Raw genomic sequence first — 25991 nt, 5'->3', positions numbered from 1 at the left:
ACCATCCTCAGAATTCATTCTTAATTCTGCATATACAGAAATAAAAACACAAGGTCATACTAGGTATTATGAATAAATGATATGAATGTCTGATTCATATCACAGATTAAAAAATTATCAACAATTATGATAATATGTTCACATTTATTGTGTAATGTAGATTAAACTTTGACAGTTTCTTCTGCAAAGTTAACTTTCTTTGTGATTAGTTGATGAGACGGTGAGTGATCTCAGCAGAGGATGAGGGTCCCTGCAGTGTTCCTGTTTCCTCTCTGTTGTAACCACTAATGAACAGACTGTTGAAGTTGCTGCAACAACAAGAAACAAACAAACAGTGTTGTGTCACTTGTTGCTCATGTCATTGAGACAAAAGTTCACACCCTCAGGTATCATTTTAGAGACATGAGAATAAACTCACAACAAGATTAGATGTAATTAGGTTGAGGTTGTCATGAACATACACCGATCAGCCATACAATTATGATCACCTACCTAATATTGAGTATGTCCCTCTTTTGGCACACACATGCCCACATGCCCATTGTAGGCACTTTTGGTTGTGGGCTGCGTGTTCTGAAGCTTCTTTATTGGAACCGACATTGACTTCTGCAGCAGTTTAGGCTACAGTAGCTCTTCTATTGGATTGGAAAACCAGGCCAGCCTTTTCCCCCCATGTGCATCAATAGACCTTCGTCGCCTATGACCCTCTTGCCGGTTCACAGGTTTTCCTTCCTTGGACCACTTTAAGTAGGTCCTGACCACTGCAGAACAGGAACATCCCACAAGAGCCGCAGTTTTGGAAATACTCTGACCCAGTCGTGTAGCCCTCATCAAAGTCGGTCAAATCCTTATCCTTGTCCATTTTTTCTGCTTTCAACACGTAAACTTCAAGGACAAATTGTTCACTAGCTGCCTTATATATTCCACCTAGCACCAGGTGCCATTGTAACAAGATAATCCACGTTATTCACTTCACCTGTCATAATTGGTCATAATGTTAAGACCAATCGGTGCATGGCGCTTGACTTCCAAAACAGAGATTTGAGTTTGTATTAATTCCTAGACTGTAGTTGTACCAGTGGCCAGCAAGTCGCTAAGTAGACACAAACAAATTAATACAAGTTTGGAGTTATCTGAAAGAATACTGGTTCTCATTTAGTGAAGATCCCTTCAACCTCCAGCCTCTGCACCAAGCAAACACACACTGGAGTGCTCTGGTGGCCTGGGGAGGCAAACCATGACCAATATCCTCTCCCCTGATTTTGCGGCATACAATACAAGATAAACAGTATATTAAAGAAAATCTCTGATGGCAGCTCAACAAGCAGCTTTATCAGATGTGAAGATGCGAGAGACAGATCAAACAGTTCTACATGGTTAACGCTATATTGAAAATCAAACATGTTTACAGTGGAAATAAATGAAAAAGTTATTTTGAAATCAAAGCCAAATGTTTAATCTTGACACATGAGCCACAGAGGGCAGTTCAGGGTGGGGTTGATGTCTCATTGGTTACCAATGGACACAAAGTAAAATCATTAAAAGCACAACACACTCTTCTCAAGTCAGAGCAACATCAGCGCTCTGATGAGGAGACAGAAACCAAAAACATTTACACTGTTGTGATCATTAGACATCTGTTTATTCTACATCTGGTTTTGAATCTAAACTCATTATCACTGTCTCTGATTCCTGAGAGGTTTCCTCTTTGAAGAGTTTTTGATATTCCTGTCTTTTACAGAACTGTATAGCTTTGGATGGAGAACGTAACAACGTTAACTCCTCTCAAACAGCCCATCGTGTTCGAGCTGGAGGGCTTCCATATACCACCAGGCTATGGCTCTTTCTTGTTCTTCCTGGCTCTGTTAAACTACATTGTAGTGCTGTTGGGGAACGGTGTGGTGGTGTGTGTCATTGTCATAGACAAGAACCTGCACCGACCCATGTTTGTGATGGTTTGTAATCTGGTGGTCTGTGATCTGCTGGGGGCCACTGCGGTGCTGCCTCGCCTCATGATGCACTTTTTGACCGGGGAGAAGAGGATGGCCTACATCCCAGCGATCGCCCAGGCCTTCTCTGTGCACATGTATGGTGTTGCAGTGCAGACTATTCTGGCTGCAATGGCTTATGACAGGTATTGATGTGCATCTGTACATCAAGAGAATTAGTCACAAAGTCAAACTGTTCTTTTACTGTCAAACAGATGATTTCTTTAACAGCCTTGAAATGTTATGAAAGAGCTTTGCTATGGGTCTTGTTTGTTCTTGTTTCTTTCTCCTCATGTCTCCAGATGAGCACGGTATTTTTTAGTTGTAGACAAAATCAAAGTCTCTTCAAGTGCTCTTCTAAGGACTCAAGAATCTTTTATTTTAGTTGTGTCTTTTACTCTGAACAAATCCTCAATGTTTATGTTTTGCAAATAGCTGAACCATGTCAAATCATTCTCCTTAAATAGATGCAAACAGTGTGAGATGCTAGAATCCTGTAAAACTATGTCCTTGACTGCCAACAACTCAGGATTTTTGAAATGTCTATCTCACTGCAGGTACATTGCTGTGTGTGAACCGCTCAGGTATCACGCCATCATGACATCAGCTCGGCTGCACTCCTGCTGTGCCCTGGCGTGGTTTGTTGCTGTGTTGTGTATTGCTGTGCTCTTCGGCTTCCACATGAATGTCCCACTGTGTGGCAATATCATCAAACATGTCTACTGCAGCAACCGTGCCATTCTGAGCCTGGCCTGCAGGTCCACCCCCACAAACAACATCTATGGTCAGTGCATTGGTCTAGAATAAAGCTATAGCTGTATATGTTGTCCCAGTTTTACTAGTGCTGAACTCTTATTATGTCTCCACGCTGGTGATAGTTGTGGCTGGAGGCTTTATGTTTTCCAGTTGTCTGTAGGTAAGTCCAATTTTTGTAAACACAGTATCTCAGCAGCACCTTGAGGGATTGTCTCTCAAATTTTGTACAAACGTTCACTTGAACTCAAAGATGAGCTGATGACATTTTGATTGACCTCATGTTCAGGCTCAGAGGGAATTTCACTACATCTGGCACAAACATTTACTTTTACTCAAGGATGAACTGATTCAATTTTAGTGGTAAGAGCCAATGGTCAAGGTTACTGTGACAGCACGAAACACATTTTTGTCCATAACTCAAGAATTCAAACTACAATTAACTGCAACTGGAGTGATTGGCAGAGGCATACAACCCATACAAAGGTGGTAATCCGAGTTTTTCACCTCTTGGCGATTTTTCAGTAGAATGTATTCCTTTCAGCTTACTGCAGTAAATATGGTTTCACTGTTTAAACCAATAAAATACAGGTTTTTAATCTGAATCATTCAAGTAATATCTCTTTACAGTGATCAGTGTGTTATTACAAGAGGGCAAAATAAAGCAAATGGATGACAAGGTGACATGATTTAAGGATTATTGTGATTTTTTTTTTCTAGGTCTGTCGATGACCTGGTCTGTGAGTACAGGAATCTTCATCATCATTGCTTTTTCCTACTTCAGAATCCTGCATGCTTCTCTAAAACAAAGTGGAGACAGCTGTGTTCGCAGTAAAGCCTTTCAGACATGTGCTTCGCACCTTGTTGTGTATGTGCTCTATGAAATAGCTGCAATGATCATAATCCTGAGTCAGAGGTTCCCCTCAGCCTCCCACAACATCAAGAAGTTCTTCAGCATCCTGTTTATTATCATTCCACCAACCATCAACCCCGTTATCTACGGACTGGTCAGTAAAGAGTTACGTTCCAGCATCATCAAGCATTTTATCAACCAAATCAGTTTAAAGAAAATTAGAGGGGTTTAACCTCTTAAAATCATTGTGTTGCTGATTATTTCCTAAACTGATTCATCTCTTTATCAAAGTTAATATAAAATTTTGTCTAGTGGTCTAAGGTTGTAATCACACTTGTAATAACTGTAATCACTATGTCTCCCCTTGTTTCCTGACTATCTACTTTCAACTGTTGTCAGGACAGTGCTCTACTATCAGACTACCTTTTAAGTTTAAAAAATAGGCTAACGTGTGTTAAAAAGTGACGGCAAAGGGCCCTTGATCAAGTGTCTGAATGTGACGACTTGAGAGTGAAGACATGTTGAACAGAGAGAAACAAAACAACCAGCAGGGGAAAAACAATTCAGTCATAATTCTGCACATAGAGTAATAAAATCATAAACTACGAAGGTCATACTAGATATTATGAATAAGTTTGAATGTCTGATACATGCAAGTTTCATGAATGAGAAAAAATATAATCAACAATATCTATGATAATATATTCAGATTTTTTTAGTAATCTGGATTAAACTTTGACAACTTCTGCAAAGTAAACTTTCTTCATTGATTAGTTGATGAGACAGAGAGTGTTCTCAGCAGAAGATGAGGTTCCCACTTAGTGTAGTTTCTGCAACAACAAGAAACAAACAGTGTTGTATGACTTGTTGCTTAAGGCTTAACTTCTTTAAATCATCATATTCCTGGTCATTTCCTGAACTGTTTCATCTCCTTATCAAAAATTATATGAGCTTTAGTGGATGGCCATGGTCTAGTGGTCTAAGGTGCATGCCATGCAATCACTATGTCTCCCCATGTTTCCTTTTAACTATCAAATAAATAAAATCTTGATGTTTCACATAATAATTAACATTTTTGTATTAAAAGCATTGAAAAATTAAATTTTATAAATTCAACATGTTGTTTGAATATTTTTCTTAAAGTAACTACATAACTTTCAAAAACTTTTACAAAAAAAATTAAAACCTATTCAGGCTTGGGGCATGACAGACTCTCCGACTTGCCAACTGTGCCAGAAGAGGGGCACACTTGAGCACATACTTAGTGCTTGCCCGAAGGCGTTGGGGGAAGGGCAGTACCGGTGGTGGCACAAACAGGTTCTGAGGTCACTGGGAAATACAATCTGCACCCCAATCAGGAACACAAAGACCAGCACACCCCCAAAGAGTTCATCACCCTCATCAATGCTGGGGAGAAGGCCCACCAGCAGCCTTGCACCTCTAGAGGGCTTCTGCTCATGAAGTACCTTGTCTCTCAGTAGTGCTTACGTATGCATAAACAAATCTAAGTTTGACAGCTGCAATGACAATCACACCGATTCGTCTATGTTACATCACACATTGTGTAAAGATAATTGATTCCCCAGATGTAGAAATACATCTATAAAAAAGGACATCTTCGGTGCTGTTGGTGAATACTGCCTGTGTGTATTGATGACTAAAGACATAGAGCGTTGTGAGTTAGAGTGTTTAGAAAATGATGTTAGTGTTTCTACTTTAATGTTTTGGAACTTATGAGACAGAGAAGTTAGAGTTTTGTTGTACAGCCAGTATTGCCATTTAACATATATCATGAATCACTGATACCTATATATTGCCAATATCCTGACACTGACAGAATACTGTAATTTTTGTCATTTCAGGTTGATGGAAAACTACACCTACAACAGTTTGACACTCCAGCTGGAGGGATTAAAGGTCACAAAGAATTTTAAGTATCCTGTCTTTTTCCTGTTCTTTATATCCTACATTGTTATGATGATTATGAATGTAGGCATTTCAGTTCTAATTTTCACTGACAAGAACCTTCACCAGCCTATGTATCTCCTTTTTTGCAACCTGTCAGTCAGTGATATAATTGGATGTACTCATATTTTGCCTCGTTTACTGTCAGACATGTTGCATCCTCCCTCTGAACGCCTCATCAGTTATTATGAATGTGTGGTCCAAGCTTTCACCACACAGCTCTTCGGCACAACTTCCCACACAGTGCTCATGATTATGGCCTTTGACAGATATGTGGCCATCTGCAATCCCCTGCGTTATTCTGCCATAATGACCAACAAAATGCTGATCAAGCTGACAGTTTCTGCCTGGGGAGTGGCCTTTGTTTTGGTCGGGATTCTGCTCGGTCTGACCATTAGACTGAACCGATGTAGGACTCTGATCACAAACCCTTTCTGTGATAATGCCTCACTGTTTAAACTCTCCTGTGAGAGTGTCTTTATTAATAACGTCTATGGTCTCACTTTCACTGTGGTCCTGCTCACCTCCTCTATAGGCAGCATTGTTCTCACCTATACCAAGATTACAGTAGTCTGTCTGACCAGTAAGAACAAGTCTTTGAACAGTAAAGCCTTGAAGACCTGTAGCACTCATCTGGTTGTTTATCTAATTATGATCTTTAGTGGAAGTACTATCATTACTTTGCATCGTTTCCCCCAGTACTCAGACTACAGAAAACTTTCTGCCATTCTGTTTGTTATTGTCCCTGGAAGCCTCAACCCCATAATTTATGGCATACAGTCCAAAGAGATACAAAGATTCTTATTTGAAATGTTTCGGTCCAAAAAGTGTTTGAAATAAATATATACAATATTTTTTGTATGATTAAAGTAAATCATATCAGACCATGGACAATAAAGGATTTAAAGGATTTTTAGTAAAGGATGGTGTGGCTGCAAAGGATTTTGTGACACTCACTGACATTTATGGAAACAGAAATATCAAGTCAAGCATAGACTAAATATCAAATAAACCACAATCACAAATCAAATAAAGAAAACATGGCAAATTTTCTCTGTAGATGTGAATAGCTTTGTATTTTCAATACTGTACCCTGCTTCATCTAAATAGTCCATGTGATCTGTGTAAACATATGTCAATATTAATTTTTTAAAGACAAATGTGGCCTTCAAACATGTAGGTCAATAAATCAGTTTTAGTGCAACTGTAAACTATTGCACCCCGTTCCTTCCACTGTCAGAACAGTCAGATTGTGTTAATTTTGTGAGTGAAAACTGTGCTGAAAAACTATTTTTCACATGCTCATAAGTGTGTAAGGGCTAAGCCTTAATAAAATTAAATGTATAAATTATTATGACAAATGCAAAGTTGTCGTGCATTTGTGTTACATAAAACAAAAACAACAACAGTAGAAAGACACAGGAAAAAAATGGGACGTAAATAGACTTAGAAGCAGCCCGGTTATTGCACCTGCAAGCCTCAACCCTATTGTTTATGGTGTACAGTGCAAAGAGATATGGAAATTTTTAGCTGACATACTTCAGTCCCAAAAATGTTTGCAGTCAAGGGAAAAATAAATGTTTCCCTTTTTTTCCCTAGTAAAAGACTAAAATTAATCTAAAAACCCCATTGAATGATAAAGAATTGAATTAATGTTCATTTGCAATTAAATATTCTGTTTTTGCTCAAAAATAATGTACTTTGTAAATATCCAAATATTTATGGCAAAATATGTTGCTGCTGCAAAGGATTCTGACATTCACTTATGGATGATCTATGGAAACATAGGTTCAATAAATTCCATATACCTCTTTTTTATGACAAAGGTGGCAATCACCCATGTAGATTAACTAATCTATTTCAAAAGAAGTGCACACAATGACATCAAAACTGACTACAGAGTTCAGTACAGAGTGTACTTGAATGAACTCCGGTCAGTATAGTCCTAAAAAGATTGCAATTAAAAGTTATCAAAAGCTTGAGTTTTTGTCAAAGGGCATGGCCATGGTGGTACCTCAAATTTTGATGTCTGAACATGAGTGTTTAAGAGTTAAGTCCTTTATTGTGAAAATTGTGACATTCTGTTGAAGGGCATGCCTGTGGTGGCGTGGCAAATTTCAATGTTTCGCCAAGAACCAGGAAGTTTATGTAACTCATGCATACGTTGTCCCATCAGCACCAAACTTCATATGTTTGACAAAGGTCCTGGCCTGAGGACATCTATATACCAACATTCAATTACATACATGGTGCCCCCTACAGGACATGACAAATTTTACATTATGATGTCCTCCTCTTATGGGAGTTGACCAGATCCACATCAAATGTTGTCAGGAAAGCCTTAAGGTCTTCATGATGCTTTGTGAGGTTTCCTTGAAGGGTGCGTCTGTAGGAGTATGGCTGATGCTTCTCCATGGAGTGGTAACTCAGATAAACAATGTCCACTTAGACCCAAACTGGACATGTTTAATAAGAGTCCTGCCCTATCTACAAGGGTCTTACTCATGAGAGTGGCACTGGAACTGTCTCAACAGGGCCCCCCAGAAATTTCCAAAACCCTCTGCCTGCAAATTGCAACTGACAAACGCAGTAAGTGACTTTTGATTGATTCATTCAGAGTCGAATGATCATGTGATTGTGGAACTGTGTCATGTGACCAGCAGTGACTCCGTGGCTTTCAGGCGACCAACCGTTGCGGGGTGCGAGGGCCTGTTCAACACTGCTGGCAGCTTTACTTACATTGAACGACAGAGCTTAGGTTGTGTTTACACTAACTGCAGAGAAGCTAACTTTCCTCCCAGTTTAGATTACACTAAGAACGAACAGGACAAAACAGTACTGCCCTACTGGTTCTGTCATAACCTTTCTTTTTACATGTATATTCTTCCATCTGTTTCCACTTAGGTTGTTTATTTGCCAATACGCCATCTCTACCATTTCATATTGTTCAGGAAGTGCCCTGGTGGCCTTAAGGTGGTAACCAAGAACCTATGTCCTTGACTGCCAACAACTCAGGATTTTTGAAATGTCTATCTCACTGCAGGTACATTGCTGTGTGTGAACCGCTCAGGTATCACGCCATCATGACATCAGCTCGGCTGCACTCCTGCTGTGCCCTGGCGTGGTTTGTTGCTGTGTTGTGTATTGCTGTGCTCTTCGGCTTCCACATGAATGTCCCACTGTGTGGCAATATCATCAAACATGTCTACTGCAGCAACCGTGCCATCCTGAGCCTGGCCTGCAGGTCCACCCCCACAAACAACATCTATGGTCAGTGCATTGGTCTAGAATAAAGCTATAGCTGTATATGTTGTCCCAGTTTTACTAGTGCTGAACTCTTATTATGTCTCCACGCTGGTGATAGTTGTGGCTGGAGGCTTTATGTTTTCCAGTTGTCTGTAGGTAAGTCCAATTTTTGTAAACACAGTATCTCAGCAGCACCTTGAGGGATTGTCTCTCAAATTTTGTACAAACGTTCACTTGAACTCAAAGATGAGCTGATGACATTTTGATTGACCTCATGTTCAGGCTCAGAGGGAATTTCACTACATCTGGCACAAACATTTACTTTTACTCAAGGATGAACTGATTCAATTTTAGTGGTAAGAGCCAATGGTCAAGGTTACTGTGACAGCACGAAACACATTTTTGTCCATAACTCAAGAATTCAAACTACAATTAACTGCAACTGGAGTGATTGGCAGAGGCATACAACCCATACAAAGGTGGTAATCCGAGTTTTTCACCTCTTGGCGATTTTTCAGTAGAATGTATTCCTTTCAGCTTACTGCAGTAAATATGGTTTCACTGTTTAAACCAATAAAATACAGGTTTTTAATCTGAATCATTCAAGTAATATCTCTTTACAGTGATCAGTGTGTTATTACAAGAGGGCAAAATAAAGCAAATGGATGACAAGGTGACATGATTTAAGGATTATTGTGATTTTTTTTTTCTAGGTCTGTCGATGACCTGGTCTGTGAGTACAGGAATCTTCATCATCATTGCTTTTTCCTACTTCAGAATCCTGCATGCTTCTCTAAAACAAAGTGGAGACAGCTGTGTTCGCAGTAAGGCCTTTCAGACATGTGCTTCGCACCTTGTTGTGTATGTGCTCTATGAAATAGCTGCAATGATCATAATCCTGAGTCAGAGGTTCCCCTCAGCCTCCCACAACATCAAGAAGTTCTTCAGCATCCTGGTTATTATCATTCCACCAACCATCAACCCCGTTATCTACGGACTGGTCAGTAAAGAGTTACGTTCCAGCATCATCAAGCATTTTATCAACCAAATCAGTTTAAAGAAAATTAGAGGGGTTTAACCTCTTAAAATCATTGTGTTGCTGATTATTTCCTAAACTGATTCATCTCTTTATCAAAGTTAATATAAACAAATAGAAACAATAGAAACAAAACAACCAGCTGACATCACCATCATCAGGACCTGCTCTTAGCAGGGGAAAAACAATTTAAATAATCAATATCTATGATAATATATTCAGATTTTTTTAGTAATCTGGATTAAACTTTGACAACTTCTGTAAAGTAAACTTTCTTCATTGATTAGTTGATGAGACAGAGAGTGTTCTCAGCAGAAGATGAGGTTCCCACTTAGTGTAGTTTCTGCAACAACAAGAAACAAACAGTGTTGTATGACTTGTTGCTTAAGGCTTAACTTCTTTAAATCATCATATTCCTGGTCATTTCCCGAACTGTTTCATCTCCTTATCAAAAATTATATGAGCTTTAGTGGATGGCCATGGTCTAGTGGTCTAAGGTGCATGCCATGCAATCACTATGTCTCCCCATGTTTCCTTTTAACTATCAAATAAATAAAATCTTGATGTTTCACATAATAATTAACATTTTTGTATTAAAAGCATTGAAAAATTAAATTTTATAAATTCAACATGTTGTTTGAATATTTTTCTTAAAGTAACTACATAACTTTCAAAAACTTTTACAAAAAAAATTAAAACCTATTCAGGCTTGGGGCATGACAGACTCTCCGACTTGCCAACTGTGCCAGAAGAGGGGCACACTTGAGCACATACTTAGTGCTTGCCCGAAGGCGTTGGGGGAAGGGCAGTACTGGTGGTGGCACAAACAGGTTCTGAGGTCATTGGGAAATACAATCTGCACCCCAATCAGGAACACAAAGACCAGCACACCCCCAAAGAGTTCATCACCCTCATCAATGCTGGGGAGAAGGCCCACCAGCAGCCTTGCACCTCTAGAGGGCTTCTGCTCATGAAGTACCTTGTCTCTCAGTAGTGCTTACGTATGCATAAACAAATCTAAGGTTGACAGCTGCAATGACAATCACACCGATTCGTCTATGTTACATCACACATTGTGTAAAGATAATTGATTCCCCAGATGTAGAAATACATCTATAAAAAAGGACATCTTCGGTGCTGTTGGTGAATACTGCCTGTGTGTATTGATGACTAAAGACATAGAGCGTTGTGAGTTAGAGTGTTTAGAAAATGATTTTAGTGTTTCTACTTCAATGTTTTGGAACTTATGAGACAGAGAAGTTAGAGTTTTGTTGTACAGCCAGTATTGCCATTTAACATATATCATGAATCACTGATACCTATATATTGCCAATATCCTGACACTGACAGAATACTGTCATTTTTGTCATTTCAGGTTGATGGAAAACTACACCTACAACAGTTTGACACTCCAGCTGGAGGGATTAAAGGTCACAAAGAATTTTAAGTATCCTGTCTTTTTCCTGTTCTTTATATCCTACATTGTTATGATGATTATGAATGTAGGCATTTCAGTTCTAATTTTCACTGACAAGAACCTTCACCAGCCTATGTATCTCCTTTTTTGCAACCTGTCAGTCAGTGATATAATTGGATGTACTCATATTTTGCCTCGTTTACTGTCAGACATGTTGCATCCTCCCTCTGAACGCCTCATCAGTTATTATGAATGTGTGGTCCAAGCTTTCACCACACAGCTCTTCGGCACAACTTCCCACACAGTGCTCATGATTATGGCCTTTGACAGATATGTGGCCATCTGCAATCCGCTGCGTTATTCTGCCATAATGAGCAACAAAATGCTGATCAAGCTGACAGTTTCTGCCTGGGGAGTGGCCTTTGTTTTGGTCGGGATTCTGCTCGGTCTGACCATAAGACTGAACCGATGTAGGACTCTGATCACAAACCCTTTCTGTGATAATGCCTCACTGTTTAAACTCTCCTGTGAGAGTGTTTTTATCAATAACATCTATGGCCTCACTTTCACTGTGGTCCTGCTCACCTCCTCTATAGGCAGCATTGTTCTCACCTATACTAAGATTACAGTAGTCTGTCTGACCAGTAAGAACAAGTCTTTGAACAGTAAAGCCTTGAAGACCTGCAGCACTCATCTAATTGTGTATCTGATCATGCTTTTTAGTGGAATGATAATTGTAATGTTGCATCGTTTCCCCCAGTACTCAGACTACAGGAAACTTTCTGCCATTCTGTTCGTTATTGTCCCTGGAAGCCTCAACCCCATAATTTATGGCATACAGTCCAAAGAGATACAAAGATTCTTATTTGAAATGTTTCGGTCCAAAAAGTGTTTGAAATAAATATATACAATATTTTTTGTATGATTAAAGTAAATCATATCAGACCATGGACAATAAAGGATTTAAAGGATTTTTAGTAAAGGATGGTGTGGCTGCAAAGGATTTTGTGACACTCACTGACATTTATGGAAACAGAAATATCAAGTCAAGCATAGACTAAATATCAAATAAACCACAATCACAAATCAAATAAAGAAAACATGGCAAATTTTCTCTGTAGATGTGAATAGCTTTGTATTTTCAATACTGTACCCTGCTTCATCTAAATAGTCCATGTGATCTGTGTAAACATATGTCAATATTAATTTTTTAAAGACAAATGTGGCCTTCAAACATGTAGGTCAATAAATCAGTTTTAGTGCAACTGTAAACTATTGCACCCCGTTCCTTCCACTGTCAGAACAGTCAGATTGTGTTAATTTTGTGAGTGAAAACTGTGCTGAAAAACTATTTTTCACATGCTCATAAGTGTGTAAGGGCTAAGCCTTAATAAAATTAAATGTATAAATTATTATGACAAATGCAAAGTTGTCGTGCATTTGTGTTACATAAAACAAAAACAACAACAGTAGAAAGACACAGGAAAAAAATGGGACGTAAATAGACTTAGAAGCAGCCCGGTTATTGCACCTGCAAGCCTCAACCCTATTGTTTATGGTGTACAGTGCAAAGAGATATGGAAATTTTTAGCTGACATACTTCAGTCCCAAAAATGTTTGCAGTCAAGGGAAAAATAAATGTTTCCTTTTTTTTTCCCTAGTAAAAGACTAAAATTAATCTAAAAACCCCATTGAATGATAAAGAATTGAATTAATGTTCATTTGCAATTAAATATTCTGTTTTTGCTCAAAAATAATGTACTTTGTAAATATCCAAATATTTATGGCAAAATATGTTGCTGCTGCAAAGGATTCTGACATTCACTTATGGATGATCTATGGAAACATAGGTTCAATAAATTCCATATACCTCTTTTTTATGACAAAGGTGGCAATCACCCATGTAGATTAACTAATCTATTTCAAAAGAAGTGCACACAATGACATCAAAACTGACTACAGAGTTCAGTACAGAGTGTACTTGAATGAACTCCGGTCAGTATAGTCCTAAAAAGATTGCAATTAAAAGTTATCAAAAGCTTGAGTTTTTGTCAAAGGGCATGGCCATGGTGGTACCTCAAATTTTGATGTCTGAACATGAGTGTTTAAGAGTTAAGTCCTTTATTGTGAAAATTGTGACATTCTGTTGAAGGGCATGCCTGTGGTGGCGTGGCAAATTTCAATGTTTCGCCAAGAACCAGGAAGTTTATGTAACTCATGCATACGTTGTCCCATCAGCACCAAACTTCATATGTTTGACAAAGGTCCTGGCCTGAGGACATCTATATGCCAACATTCAATTACATACATGGTGCCCCCTACGGGCAACAGGACATGACAAATTTTACATTATGATGTCCTCCTCTTATGGGAGTTGACCAGATCCACATCAAATGTTGTCAGGAAAGCCTTAAGGTCTTCATGATGCTTTGTGAGGTTTCCTTGAAGGGTGCGTCTGTAGGAGTATGGCTGATGCTTCTCCATGGAGTGGTAACTCAGATAAACAATGTCCACTTAGACCCAAACTGGACATGTTTAATAAGAGTCCTGCCCTATCTACAAGGGTCTTACTCATGAGAGTGGCACTGGAACTGTCTCAACAGGGCCCCCCAGAAATTTCCAAAACCCTCTGCCTGCAAATTGCAACTGACAAACGCAGTAAGTGACTTTTGATTGATTCATTCAGAGTCGAATGATCATGTGATTGTGGAACTGTGTCATGTGACCAGCAGTGACTCCGTGGCTTTCAGGCGACCAACCGTTGCGGGGTGCGAGGGCCTGTTCAACACTGCTGGCAGCTTTACTTACATTGAACGACAGAGCTTAGGTTGTGTTTACACTAACTGCAGAGAAGCTAACTTTCCTCCCAGTTTAGATTACACTAAGAACGAACAGGACAAAACAGTACTGCCCTACTGGTTCTGTCATAACCTTTCTTTTTACATGTATATTCTTCCATCTGTTTCCACTTAGGTTGTTTATTTGCCAATACGCCATCTCTACCATTTCATATTGTTCAGGAAGTGCCCTGGTGGCCTTAAGGTGGTAACCAAGAACCTATGTCCTTGACTGCCAACAACTCAGGATTTTTGAAATGTCTATCTCACTGCAGGTACATTGCTGTGTGTGAACCGCTCAGGTATCACGCCATCATGACATCAGCTCGGCTGCACTCCTGCTGTGCCCTGGCGTGGTTTGTTGCTGTGTTGTGTATTGCTGTGCTCTTCGGCTTCCACATGAATGTCCCACTGTGTGGCAATATCATCAAACATGTCTACTGCAGCAACCGTGCCATCCTGAGCCTGGCCTGCAGGTCCACCCCCACAAACAACATCTATGGTCAGTGCATTGGTCTAGAATAAAGCTATAGCTGTATATGTTGTCCCAGTTTTACTAGTGCTGAACTCTTATTATGTCTCCACGCTGGTGATAGTTGTGGCTGGAGGCTTTATGTTTTCCAGTTGTCTGTAGGTAAGTCCAATTTTTGTAAACACAGTATCTCAGCAGCACCTTGAGGGATTGTCTCTCAAATTTTGTACAAACGTTCACTTGAACTCAAAGATGAGCTGATGACATTTTGATTGACCTCATGTTCAGGCTCAGAGGGAATTTCACTACATCTGGCACAAACATTTACTTTTACTCAAGGATGAACTGATTCAATTTTAGTGGTAAGAGCCAATGGTCAAGGTTACTGTGACAGCACGAAACACATTTTTGTCCATAACTCAAGAATTCAAACTACAATTAACTGCAACTGGAGTGATTGGCAGAGGCATACAACCCATACAAAGGTGGTAATCCGAGTTTTTCACCTCTTGGCGATTTTTCAGTAGAATGTATTCCTTTCAGCTTACTGCAGTAAATATGGTTTCACTGTTTAAACCAATAAAATACAGGTTTTTAATCTGAATCATTCAAGTAATATCTCTTTACAGTGATCAGTGTGTTATTACAAGAGGGCAAAATAAAGCAAATGGATGACAAGGTGACATGATTTAAGGATTGTTGTGATTTTTTTTTTTCTAGGTCTGTCGATGACCTGGTCTGTGAGTACAGGAATCTTCATCATCATTGCTTTTTCCTACTTCAGAATCCTGCATGCTTCTCTAAAACAAAGTGGAGACAGCTGTGTTCGCAGTAAGGCCTTTCAGACATGTGCTTCGCACCTTGTTGTGTATGTGCTCTATGAAATAGCTGCAATGATCATAATCCTGAGTCAGAGGTTCCCCTCAGCCTCCCACAACATCAAGAAGTTCTTCAGCATCCTGGTTATTATCATTCCACCAACCATCAACCCCGTTATCTACGGACTGGTCAGTAAAGAGTTACGTTCCAGCATCATCAAGCATTTTATCAACCAAATCAGTTTAAAGAAAATTAGAGGGGTTTAACCTCTTAAAATCATTGTGTTGCTGATTATTTCCTAAACTGATTCATCTCTTTATCAAAGTTAATATAAACAAATAGAAACAATAGAAACAAAACAACCAGCTGACATCACCATCATCAGGACCTGCTCTTAGCAGGGGAAAAACAATTTAAATAATCAATATCTATGATAATATATTCAGATTTTTTTAGTAATCTGGATTAAACTTTGACAACTTCTGCAAAGTAAACTTTCTTCATTGATTAGTTGATGAGACAGAGAGTGTTCTCAGCAGAAGATGAGGTTCCCACTTAGTGTAGTTTCTGCAACAACAAGAAACAAACAGTGTTGTATGACTTGTTGCTTAAGGCTTAACTTCTTTAAATCATCATATTCCTGGTCATTTCCTGAACTGTTTCATCTCCTTATCAAAAATTATATGAGCTTTAGTGGATGGCCATGGTCTAGTGGTCTAAGGTGCATGCCATGCAATCACTATGTCTCCCCATGTTTCCTTTTAACTATCAAATAAATAAAATCTTGATGTTTCACATAATAATTAACATTTTTGTATTAAAAGCATTGAAAAATTAAATTTTATAAATTCAACATGTTGTTTGAATATTTTTCTTAAAGTAACTACATAACTTTCAAAAACTTTTACAAAAAAAATTAAAACCTATTCAGGCTTGGGGCATGACAGACTCTCCGACTTGCCAACTGTGCCAGAAGAGGGGCACACTTGAGCACATACTTAGTGCTTGCCCGAAGGCGTTGGGGGAAGGGCAGTACCGGTGGTGGCACAAACAGGTTCTGAGGTCACTGGGAAATACAATCTGCACCCCAATCAGGAACACAAAGACCAGCACACCCCCAAAGAGTTCATCACCCTCATCAATGCTGGGGAGAAGGCCCACCAGCAGCCTTGCACCTCTAGAGGGCTTCTGCTCATGAAGTACCTTGTCTCTCAGTAGTGCTTACGTATGCATAAACAAATCTAAGGTTGACAGCTGCAATGACAATCACACCGATTCGTCTATGTTACATCACACATTGTGTAAAGATAATTGATTCCCCAGATGTAGAAATACATCTATAAAAAAGGACATCTTCGGTGCTGTTGGTGAATACTGCCTGTGTGTATTGATGACTAAAGACATAGAGCGTTGTGAGTTAGAGTGTTTAGAAAATGATGTTAGTGTTTCTACTTCAATGTTTTGGAACTTATGAGACAGAGAAGTTAGAGTTTTGTTGTACAGCCAGTATTGCCATTTAACATATATCAAGAATCACTGATACCTATATATTGCCAATATCCTGACACTGACAGAATACTGTAATTTTTGTCATTTCAGGTTGATGGAAAACTACACCTACAACAGTTTGACACTCCAGCTGGAGGGATTAAAGGTCACAAAGAATTTTAAGTATCCTGTCTTTTTCCTGTTCTTTATATCCTACATTGTTATGATGATTATGAATGTAGGCATTTCAGTTCTAATTTTCACTGACAAGAACCTTCACCAGCCTATGTATCTCCTTTTTTGCAACCTGTCAGTCAGTGATATAATTGGATGTACTCATATTTTGCCTCGTTTACTGTCAGACATGTTGCGTCCTCCCTCTGAACGCCTCATCAGTTATTATGAATGTGTGGTCCAAGCTTTCACCACACACATGTTCGCCACCACTTCCCACACAGTGCTCATGATTATGGCCTTTGACAGATATGTGGCCATCTGCAATCCGCTGCGTTATTCTGCCATAATGAGCAACAAAATGCTGATCAAGCTGACAGTTTCTGCCTGGGGAGTGGCCTTTGTTTTGGTCGGGATTCTGCTCGGTCTGACCATTAGACTGAACCGATGTAGGACTCTGATCACAAACCCTTTCTGTGATAATGCCTCACTGTTTAAACTCTCCTGTGAGAGTGTCTTTATTAATAACGTCTATGGTCTCACTTTCACTGTGGTCCTGCTCACCTCCTCTATAGGCAGCATTGTTCTCACCTATACCAAGATTACAGTAGTTTGTCTGACCAGTAAGAACAAGTCTCTGAACAGTAAAGCCTTGAAGACCTGTAGCACTCATCTGGTTGTTTATCTAATTATGATCTTTAGTGGAAGTACTATCATTACTTTGCATCGTTTCCCCCAGTACTCAGACTACAGAAAACTTTCTGCCATTCTGTTCGTTATTGTCCCTGGAAGCCTCAACCCCATAATTTATGGCATACAGTCCAAAGAGATACAAAGATTCTTATTTGAAATGTTTCGGTCCAAAAAGTGTTTGAAATAAATATATACAATATTTTTTGTATGATTAAAGTAAATCATATCAGACCATGGACAATAAAGGATTTAAAGGATTTTTAGTAAAGGATGGTGTGGCTGCAAAGGATTTTGTGACACTCACTGACATTTATGGAAACAGAAATATCAAGTCAAGCATAGACTAAATATCAAATAAACCACAATCACAAATCAAATAAAGAAAACATGGCAAATTTTCTCTGTAGATGTGAATAGCTTTGTATTTTCAATACTGTACCCTGCTTCATCTAAATAGTCCATGTGATCTGTGTAAACATATGTCAATATTAATTTTTTAAAGACAAATGTGGCCTTCAAACATGTAGGTCAATAAATCAGTTTTAGTGCAACTGTAAACTATTGCACCCCGTTCCTTCCACTGTCAGAACAGTCAGATTGTGTTAATTTTGTGAGTGAAAACTGTGCTGAAAAACTATTTTTCACATGCTCATAAGTGTGTAAGGGCTAAGCCTTAATAAAATTAAATGTATAAATTATTATGACAAATGCAAAGTTGTCGTGCATTTGTGTTACATAAAACAAAAACAACAACAGTAGAAAGACACAGGAAAAAAATGGGACGTAAATAGACTTAGAAGCAGCCCGGTTATTGCACCTGCAAGCCTCAACCCTATTGTTTATGGTGTACAGTGCAAAGAGATATGGAAATTTTTAGCTGACATACTTCAGTCCCAAAAATGTTTGCAGTCAAGGGAAAAATAAATGTTTCCCTTTTTTTCCCTAGTAAAAGACTAAAATTAATCTAAAAACCCCATTGAATGATGAAGAATTGAATTAATGTTCATTTGCAATTAAATATTCTGTTTTTGCTCAAAAATAATGTACTTTGTAAATATCCAAATATTTATGGCAAAATATGTTGCTGCTGCAAAGGATTCTGACATTCACTTATGGATGATCTATGGAAACATAGGTTCAATAAATTCCATATACCTCTTTTTTATGACAAAGGTGGCAATCACCCATGTAGATTAACTAATCTATTTCAAAAGAAGTGCACACAATGACATCAAAACTGACTACAGAGTTCAGTACAGAGTGTACTTGAATGAACTCCGGTCAGTATAGTCCTAAAAAGATTGCAATTAAAAGTTATCAAAAGCTTGAGTTTTTGTCAAAGGGCATGGCCATGGTGGTACCTCAAATTTTGATGTCTGAACATGAGTGTTTAAGAGTTAAGTCCTTTATTGTGAAAATTGTGACATTCTGTTGAAGGGCATGCCTGTGGTGGCGTGGCAAATTTCAATGTTTCGCCAAGAACCAGGAAGTTTATGTAACTCATGCATACGTTGTCCCATCAGCACCAAACTTCATATGTTTGACAAAGGTCCTGGCCTGAGGACATCTATATGCCAACATTCAATTACATACATGGTGCCCCTACAGGACATGACAAATTTTACATTATGATGTCCTCCTCTTATGGGGGTTGTCCAGATCCACATCAAATGTTGTCAGGAAAGCCTTAAGGTCTTCATGATGCTTTGTGAGGTTTCCTTGAAGGGTGCGTCTGTAGGAGTATGGCTGATGCTTCTCCATGGAGTGGTAACTCAGATAAACAATGTCCACTTAGACCCAAACTGGACATGTTTAATAAGAGTCCTGCCCTATCTACAAGGGTCTTACTCATGAGAGTGGCACTGGAACTGTCTCAACAGGGCCCCCCAGAAATTTCCAAAACCCTCTGCCTGCAAATTGCAACTGACAAACGCAGTAAGTGACTTTTGATTGATTCATTCAGAGTCGAATGATCATGTGATTGTGGAACTGTGTCATGTGACCAGCAGTGACTCCGTGGCTTTCAGGCGACCAACCGTTGCGGGGTGCGAGGGCCTGTTCAACACTGCTGGCAGCTTTACTTACATTGAACGACAGAGCTTAGGTTGTGTTTACACTAACTGCAGAGAAGCTAACTTTCCTCCCAGTTTAGATTACACTAAGAACGAACAGGACAAAACAGTACTGCCCTACTGGTTCTGTCATAACCTTTCTTTTTACATGTATATTCTTCCATCTGTTTCCACTTAGGTTGTTTATTTGCCAATACGCCATCTCTACCATTTCATATTGTTCAGGAAGTGCCCTGGTGGCCTTAAGGTGGTAACCAAGAACCTATGTCCTCTCCCTTCATGGTTAGTACATGCTGGTTTAAATCAAACCAGTTTACTGTGGAAATAAATGAAGTACTTATTTTGTAGTCAAAGCCAAATGTTTAATCTTGAGAGATGAGCTGCAGAGGAAGGTTCAGGGTGGGGTTGATGTCTCATTGGTTACTGACAGACAGTAAAATCATTAAAAGCACAACACACTCTTCTCAAGTCAGAGCAACATCAGTGCTCTGATGAGGAGACAGAAACCAAAAACATTTACACTGTTGTGATCATTAGACATCTGTTTATTCTACATCTGGTTTTGAATCTAAACTCATTATCACTGTCTCTGATTCCTGAGAGGTTTCCTCTTTGAAGAGTTTTTGATATTCCTGTCTTTTACAGAACTGTATAGCTTTGGATGGAGAACGTAACAACGTTAACTCCTCTCAAACAGCCCATCGTGTTCGAGCTGGAGGGCTTCCATATACCACCAGGCTATGGCTCTTTCTTGTTCTTCCTGGCTCTGTTAAACTACATTGTAGTGCTGTTGGGGAACGGTGTGGTGGTGTGCGTCATTGTCATAGACAAGAACCTGCACCGACCCATGTTTGTGATGGTTTGTAATCTGGTGGTCTGTGATCTGCTGGGGGCCACTGCGGTGCTGCCTCGCCTCATGATGCACTTTTTGACCGGGGAGAAGAGGATGGCCTACATCCCAGCGATCGCCCAGGCCTTCTCTGTGCACATGTATGGTGTTGCAGTGCAGACTATTCTGGCTGCAATGGCTTATGACAGGTATTGATGTGCATCTGTACATCAAGAGAATTAGTCACAAAGTCAAACTGTTCTTTTACTGTCAAACAGATGATTTCTTTAACAGCCTTGAAATGTTATGAAAGAGCTTTGCTATGGGTCTTGTTTGTTCTTGTTTCTTTCTCCTCATGTCTCCAGATGAGCACGGTATTTTTTAGTTGTAGACAAAATCAAAGTCTCTACAAGTGCTCTTCTAAGGACTCAAGAATCTTTTATTTTAGTTGTGTCTTTTACTCTGAACAAATCCTCAATGTTTATGTGTTGCAAATAGCTGAACCATGTCAAATCATTCTCCTTAAATAGATGCAAACAGTGTGAGATGCTAGAATCCTGTAAAACTATGTCCTTGACTGCCAACAACTCAGGATTTTTGAAATGTCTATCTCACTGCAGGTACATTGCTGTGTGTGAACCGCTCAGGTATCACGCCATCATGACATCAGCTCGGCTGCACTCCTGCTGTGCCCTGGCGTGGTTTGTTGCTGTGTTGTGTATTGCTGTGCTCTTCGGCTTCCACATGAATGTCCCACTGTGTGGCAATATCATCAAACATGTCTACTGCAGCAACCGTGCCATCCTGAGCCTGGCCTGCAGGTCCACCCCCACAAACAACATCTATGGTCAGTGCATTGGTCTAGAATAAAGCTATAGCTGTATATGTTGTCCCAGTTTTACTAGTGCTGAACTCTTATTATGTCTCCACGCTGGTGATAGTTGTGGCTGGAGGCTTTATGTTTTCCAGTTGTCTGTAGGTAAGTCCAATTTTTGTAAACACAGTATCTCAGCAGCACCTTGAGGGATTGTCTCTCAAATTTTGTACAAACGTTCACTTGAACTCAAAGATGAGCTGATGACATTTTGATTGACCTCATGTTCAGGCTCAGAGGGAATTTCACTACATCTGGCACAAACATTTACTTTTACTCAAGGATGAACTGATTCAATTTTAGTGGTAAGAGCCAATGGTCAAGGTTACTGTGACAGCACGAAACACATTTTTGTCCATAACTCAAGAATTCAAACTACAATTAACTGCAACTGGAGTGACTGGCAGAGGCATACAACCCATACAAAGGTGGTAATCCGAGTTTTTCACCTCTTGGCGATTTTTCAGTAGAATGTATTCCTTTCAGCTTACTGCAGTAAATATGGCTTCACTGTTTAAACCAATAAAATACAGGTTTTTAATCTGAATCATTCAAGTAATATCTCTTTACAGTGATCAGTGTGTTATTACAAGAGGGCAAAATAAAGCAAATGGATGACAAGGTGACATGATTTAAGGATTATTGTGATTTTTTTTTTCTAGGTCTGTCGATGACCTGGTCTGTGAGTACAGGAATCTTCATCATCATTGCTTTTTCCTACTTCAGAATCCTGCATGCTTCTCTAAAACAAAGTGGAGACAGCTGTGTTCGCAGTAAGGCCTTTCAGACATGTGCTTCGCACCTTGTTGTGTATGTGCTCTATGAAATAGCTGCAATGATCATAATCCTGAGTCAGAGGTTCCCCTCAGCCTCCCACAACATCAAGAAGTTCTTCAGCATCCTGGTTATTATCATTCCACCAACCATCAACCCCGTTATCTACGGACTGGTCAGTAAAGAGTTACGTTCCAGCATCATCAAGCATTTTATCAACCAAATCAGTTTAAAGAAAATTAGAGGGGTTTAACCTCTTAAAATCATTGTGTTGCTGATTATTTCCTAAACTGATTCATCTCTTTATCAAAGTTAATATAAACAAATAGAAACAATAGAAACAAAACAACCAGCTGACATCACCATCATCAGGACCTGCTCTTAGCAGGGGAAAAACAATTTAAATAATCAATATCTATGATAATATATTCAGATTTTTTTAGTAATCTGGATTAAACTTTGACAACTTCTGTAAAGTAAACTTTCTTCATTGATTAGTTGATGAGACAGAGAGTGTTCTCAGCAGAAGATGAGGTTCCCAGTTAGTGTAGTTTCTGCAACAACAAGAAACAAACAATGTTGTATGACTTGTTGCTTAAGGCTTAACTTCTTTAAATCATCATATTCCTGGTCATTTCCCGAACTGTTTCATCTCCTTATCAAAAATTATATGAGCTTTAGTGGATGGCCATGGTCTAGTGGTCTAAGGTGCATGCCATGCAATCACTATGTCTCCCCATGTTTCCTTTTAACTATCAAATAAATAAAATCTTGATGTTTCACATAATAATTAACATTTTTGTATTAAAAGCATTGAAAAATTAAATTTTATAAATTCAACATGTTGTTTGAATATTTTTCTTAAAGTAACTACATAACTTTCAAAAACTTTTACAAAAAAAATTAAAACCTATTCAGGCTTGGGGCATGACAGACTCTCCGACTTGCCAACTGTGCCAGAAGAGGGGCACACTTGAGCACATACTTAGTGCTTGCCCGAAGGCGTTGGGGGAAGGGCAGTACCGGTGGTGGCACAAACAGGTTCTGAGGTCACTGGGAAATACAATCTGCACCCCAATCAGGAACACAAAGACCAGCACACCCCCAAAGAGTTCATCACCCTCATCAATGCTGGGGAGAAGGCCCACCAGCAGCCTTGCACCTCTAGAGGGCTTCTGCTCATGAAGTACCTTGTCTCTCAGTAGTGCTTACGTATGCATAAACAAATCTAAGGTTGACAGCTGCAATGACAATCACACCGATTCGTCTATGTTACATCACACATTGTGTAAAGATAATTGATTCCCCAGATGTAGAAATACATCTATAAAAAAGGACATCTTCGGTGCTGTTGGTGAATACTGCCTGTGTGTATTGATGACTAAAGACATAGAGCGTTGTGAGTTAGAGTGTTTAGAAAATGATGTTAGTGTTTCTACTTTAATGTTTTGGAACTTATGAGACAGAGAAGTTAGAGTTTTGTTGTACAGCCAGTATTGCCATTTAACATATATCAAGAATCACTGATACCTATATATTGCCAATATCCTGACACTGACAGAATACTAGTAGTCATTTTTGTCATTTCAGGTTGATGGAAAACTACACCTACAACAGTTTGACACTCCAGCTGGAGGGATTAAAGGTCACAAAGAATTTTAAGTATCCTGTCTTTTTCCTGTTCTTTATATCCTACATTGTTATGATGATTATGAATGTAGGCATTTCAGTTCTAATTTTCACTGACAAGAACCTTCACCAGCCTATGTATCTCCTTTTTTGCAACCTGTCAGTCAGTGATATAATTGGATGTACTCATATTTTGCCTCGTTTACTGTCAGACATGTTGCGTCCTCCCTCTGAACGCCTCATCAGTTATTATGAATGTGTGGTCCAAGCTTTCACCACACACATGTTCGCCACCACTTCCCACACAGTGCTCATGATTATGGCCTTTGACAGATATGTGGCCATCTGCAATCCGCTGCGTTATTCTGCCATAATGAGCAACAAAATGCTGATCAAGCTGACAGTTTCTGCCTGGGGAGTGGCCTTTGTTTTGGTCGGGATTCTGCTCGGTCTGACCATAAGACTGAACCGATGTAGGACTCTGATCACAAACCCTTTCTGTGATAATGCCTCACTGTTTAAACTCTCCTGTGAGAGTGTCTTTATTAATAACGTCTATGGTCTCACTTTCACTGTGGTCCTGCTCACCTCCTCTATAGGCAGCATTGTTCTCACCTATACCAAGATTACAGTAGTCTGTCTGACCAGTAAGAACAAGTCTTTGAACAGTAAAGCCTTGAAGACCTGTAGCACTCATCTGGTTGTGTATCTGATCATGCTTTTTAGTGGAATGATAATTGTAATGTTGCATCGTTTCCCCCAGTACTCAGACTACAGGAAACTTTCTGCCATTCTTTTTGTTATTGTACCTGGAACCCTTAACCCAATTATTTATGGCATACAGTCCAAAGAGATACGAAAATTATTGTTTGAAATGTTTTGGTCCAAAAAATGTCCTTCCTTTTTTTGTTTGTAAATAAACATTATTATGCACTTAAAAGATAAAAATGGCCCATATTCTGATTATTGAATTGTATGTATGTGAAGTTCAGTTTAGAAGAAACATAGGTATGTTCGTTTTCAGTTTTACCTCTAAATAGTTTGTCTACAGCCTGTTTGTTTCTCTGATCAGACACCAGGTCTTGAGATGTAAGCAATTACTTTGTTAAGTACACTGATGACCCAAAAAAAGAGAGAAAGATTGATTTGAGAGGATGTAATGGAGTCTGTTGTAAAGGGGCGGCTGAGAAAGAATGCATCAAGGACAGAATCCACTGATCAGCCTCAACATTAAAACCACTGACAGGTGACGTGAATAACATTGATCATCTAGTTATAACACAATGTTCTGCTGGGAAACCTTGGGTCCTGACATTCATCTGAATGTTTCTTTGACATGTACCACCTATCTAAACAGTGATGCTGACCAAGCCCAAATTGATGTAAATGTTTTTTCACCTGAGAGTCTAGACCAAGGCCTGAACTAAGGATCATGCTTTTGTTTCATTTGATTAATTTTGTTTCATATTGCAATTTTGTGAAGGTCCTAAAGAACTTTGCATGAAATACCTACTTCCTGTCATCATTGCCTGTGTGTTCTATGTGTTCCTATACTTGGCGCTGATTGGTTTAAAGATGAGAGATGTGTCTAATATCCTCTCAGAAAATAACTTGGCATTTTTAAGCACCCTAAGACTCTGGACTGTTTACTAAAATGCAAACTGGACAAAAACAAGAGACAGTGCTGGTGACCCTTGTAATATGACACTGTGGTCCTGAATTGGCATTAACCTGCACCACAAGCCTAACCAAATTTCAATATATATACTACTAAAAAAAAAAAAAAAAAAAAAAAAAAAGAACGTTCAAATCACACATCGGATATTGATGTGTGATTTGAATGACCTGATTTTAGTCAGGTTGAAAATCTTTACTGATATACATTGTGTAATTTGTTGAGAACAAATGCAACTACAGTCAATGGAAACCAAAATCATTAATCCTCTTAGGGCGGGATTAAAAATCACACCGAAAATAAAAGTAAAAACTGAAAACTGAAAAGACCCTCATTCTACTCAGATTGACTCTGTTACTGAAAGTTTGGTCAGAAATATGTACATCAGTAGTTTGCT

At 39.1% G+C, this 25991-nt stretch overlaps 6 protein-coding genes and 2 pseudogenes across 6 annotated transcripts; all 8 read left to right on the top strand.

Annotated features, from left to right (window-relative positions):
* Nucleotides 1-1518: 1518 nt before the first annotated feature.
* On the top strand, nucleotides 1519-3826 carry LOC108877229 (olfactory receptor 2K2-like; annotated as a pseudogene).
* Nucleotides 3827-5457: 1631 nt separating this feature from the next.
* Nucleotides 5458-6399, top strand: LOC108877251 (olfactory receptor 146-like). The gene has a single exon (XM_018667221.2). It carries the CDS (start codon nucleotides 5461-5463, stop codon nucleotides 6397-6399), a length of 939 nt encoding a protein of 312 aa, XP_018522737.1. The 5' UTR covers nucleotides 5458-5460.
* A 2150-nt stretch (nucleotides 6400-8549) lies between these two features.
* On the top strand, nucleotides 8550-9883 carry LOC108877228 (olfactory receptor 52N5-like). The gene is made up of 2 exons (XM_018667194.1): nucleotides 8550-8829; nucleotides 9519-9883. Exons 1-2 carry the CDS (start codon nucleotides 8550-8552, stop codon nucleotides 9881-9883), a joined length of 645 nt encoding a protein of 214 aa, XP_018522710.1.
* Nucleotides 9884-11217: 1334 nt separating this feature from the next.
* LOC108877249 (olfactory receptor 146-like) lies at nucleotides 11218-12159 on the top strand. The gene has a single exon (XM_018667219.2). The coding sequence runs from the start codon at nucleotides 11221-11223 to the stop codon at nucleotides 12157-12159; it is 939 nt and encodes a 312-aa protein (XP_018522735.1). The 5' UTR covers nucleotides 11218-11220.
* Nucleotides 12160-14317: 2158 nt separating this feature from the next.
* LOC108877227 (olfactory receptor 52N5-like) lies at nucleotides 14318-15652 on the top strand. The gene is made up of 2 exons (XM_018667193.2): nucleotides 14318-14597; nucleotides 15288-15652. The coding sequence occupies exons 1-2, from the start codon at nucleotides 14318-14320 to the stop codon at nucleotides 15650-15652; spliced, it is 645 nt and encodes a 214-aa protein (XP_018522709.2).
* A 1334-nt stretch (nucleotides 15653-16986) lies between these two features.
* Nucleotides 16987-17928, top strand: LOC108877250 (olfactory receptor 146-like). Its single transcript, XM_018667220.2, has one exon. The coding sequence runs from the start codon at nucleotides 16990-16992 to the stop codon at nucleotides 17926-17928; it is 939 nt and encodes a 312-aa protein (XP_018522736.1). The 5' UTR covers nucleotides 16987-16989.
* A 1555-nt stretch (nucleotides 17929-19483) lies between these two features.
* Nucleotides 19484-22543, top strand: LOC108877226 (olfactory receptor 2K2-like; annotated as a pseudogene).
* A 1320-nt stretch (nucleotides 22544-23863) lies between these two features.
* On the top strand, nucleotides 23864-24820 carry LOC108877255 (olfactory receptor 146-like; the record flags this gene model as incomplete). Its single annotated transcript, XM_018667225.2, has 1 exon — nucleotides 23864-24820. A coding segment is annotated over exon 1 (936 nt), but the record flags the coding sequence as incomplete, so codon positions are not given.
* Nucleotides 24821-25991: the final 1171 nt, after the last annotated feature.

The sequence above is a fragment of the Lates calcarifer genome, unplaced genomic scaffold (genome assembly GCF_001640805.2).
Source record: "Lates calcarifer isolate ASB-BC8 unplaced genomic scaffold, TLL_Latcal_v3 _unitig_5878_quiver_531, whole genome shotgun sequence".
In the NCBI taxonomy this organism is placed as follows: domain Eukaryota; kingdom Metazoa; phylum Chordata; class Actinopteri; family Centropomidae; genus Lates; species Lates calcarifer.
The sequence above is the reverse complement of the archived record's forward strand: the minus strand, read 5'-3'. Positions and strand labels throughout refer to the sequence as shown.

Coding starts and splice junctions, on each gene's coding strand:
- LOC108877251 (XM_018667221.2), top strand. CDS start 5,461: ATGGAAAACTACACCTACAACAGTTTGACACTCCAGCTGGAGGGATTA.
- LOC108877250 (XM_018667220.2), top strand. CDS start 16,990: ATGGAAAACTACACCTACAACAGTTTGACACTCCAGCTGGAGGGATTA.
- LOC108877227 (XM_018667193.2), top strand. CDS start 14,318: ATGTCCTTGACTGCCAACAACTCAGGATTTTTGAAATGTCTATCTCAC. Junction 14,598..15,287: donor CCCCACAAACAACATCTATG/GTCAGTGCATTG, acceptor TTTTTTTTCTAG/GTCTGTCGATGACCTGGTCT.
- LOC108877249 (XM_018667219.2), top strand. CDS start 11,221: ATGGAAAACTACACCTACAACAGTTTGACACTCCAGCTGGAGGGATTA.
- LOC108877228 (XM_018667194.1), top strand. CDS start 8,550: ATGTCCTTGACTGCCAACAACTCAGGATTTTTGAAATGTCTATCTCAC. Junction 8,830..9,518: donor CCCCACAAACAACATCTATG/GTCAGTGCATTG, acceptor TTTTTTTTCTAG/GTCTGTCGATGACCTGGTCT.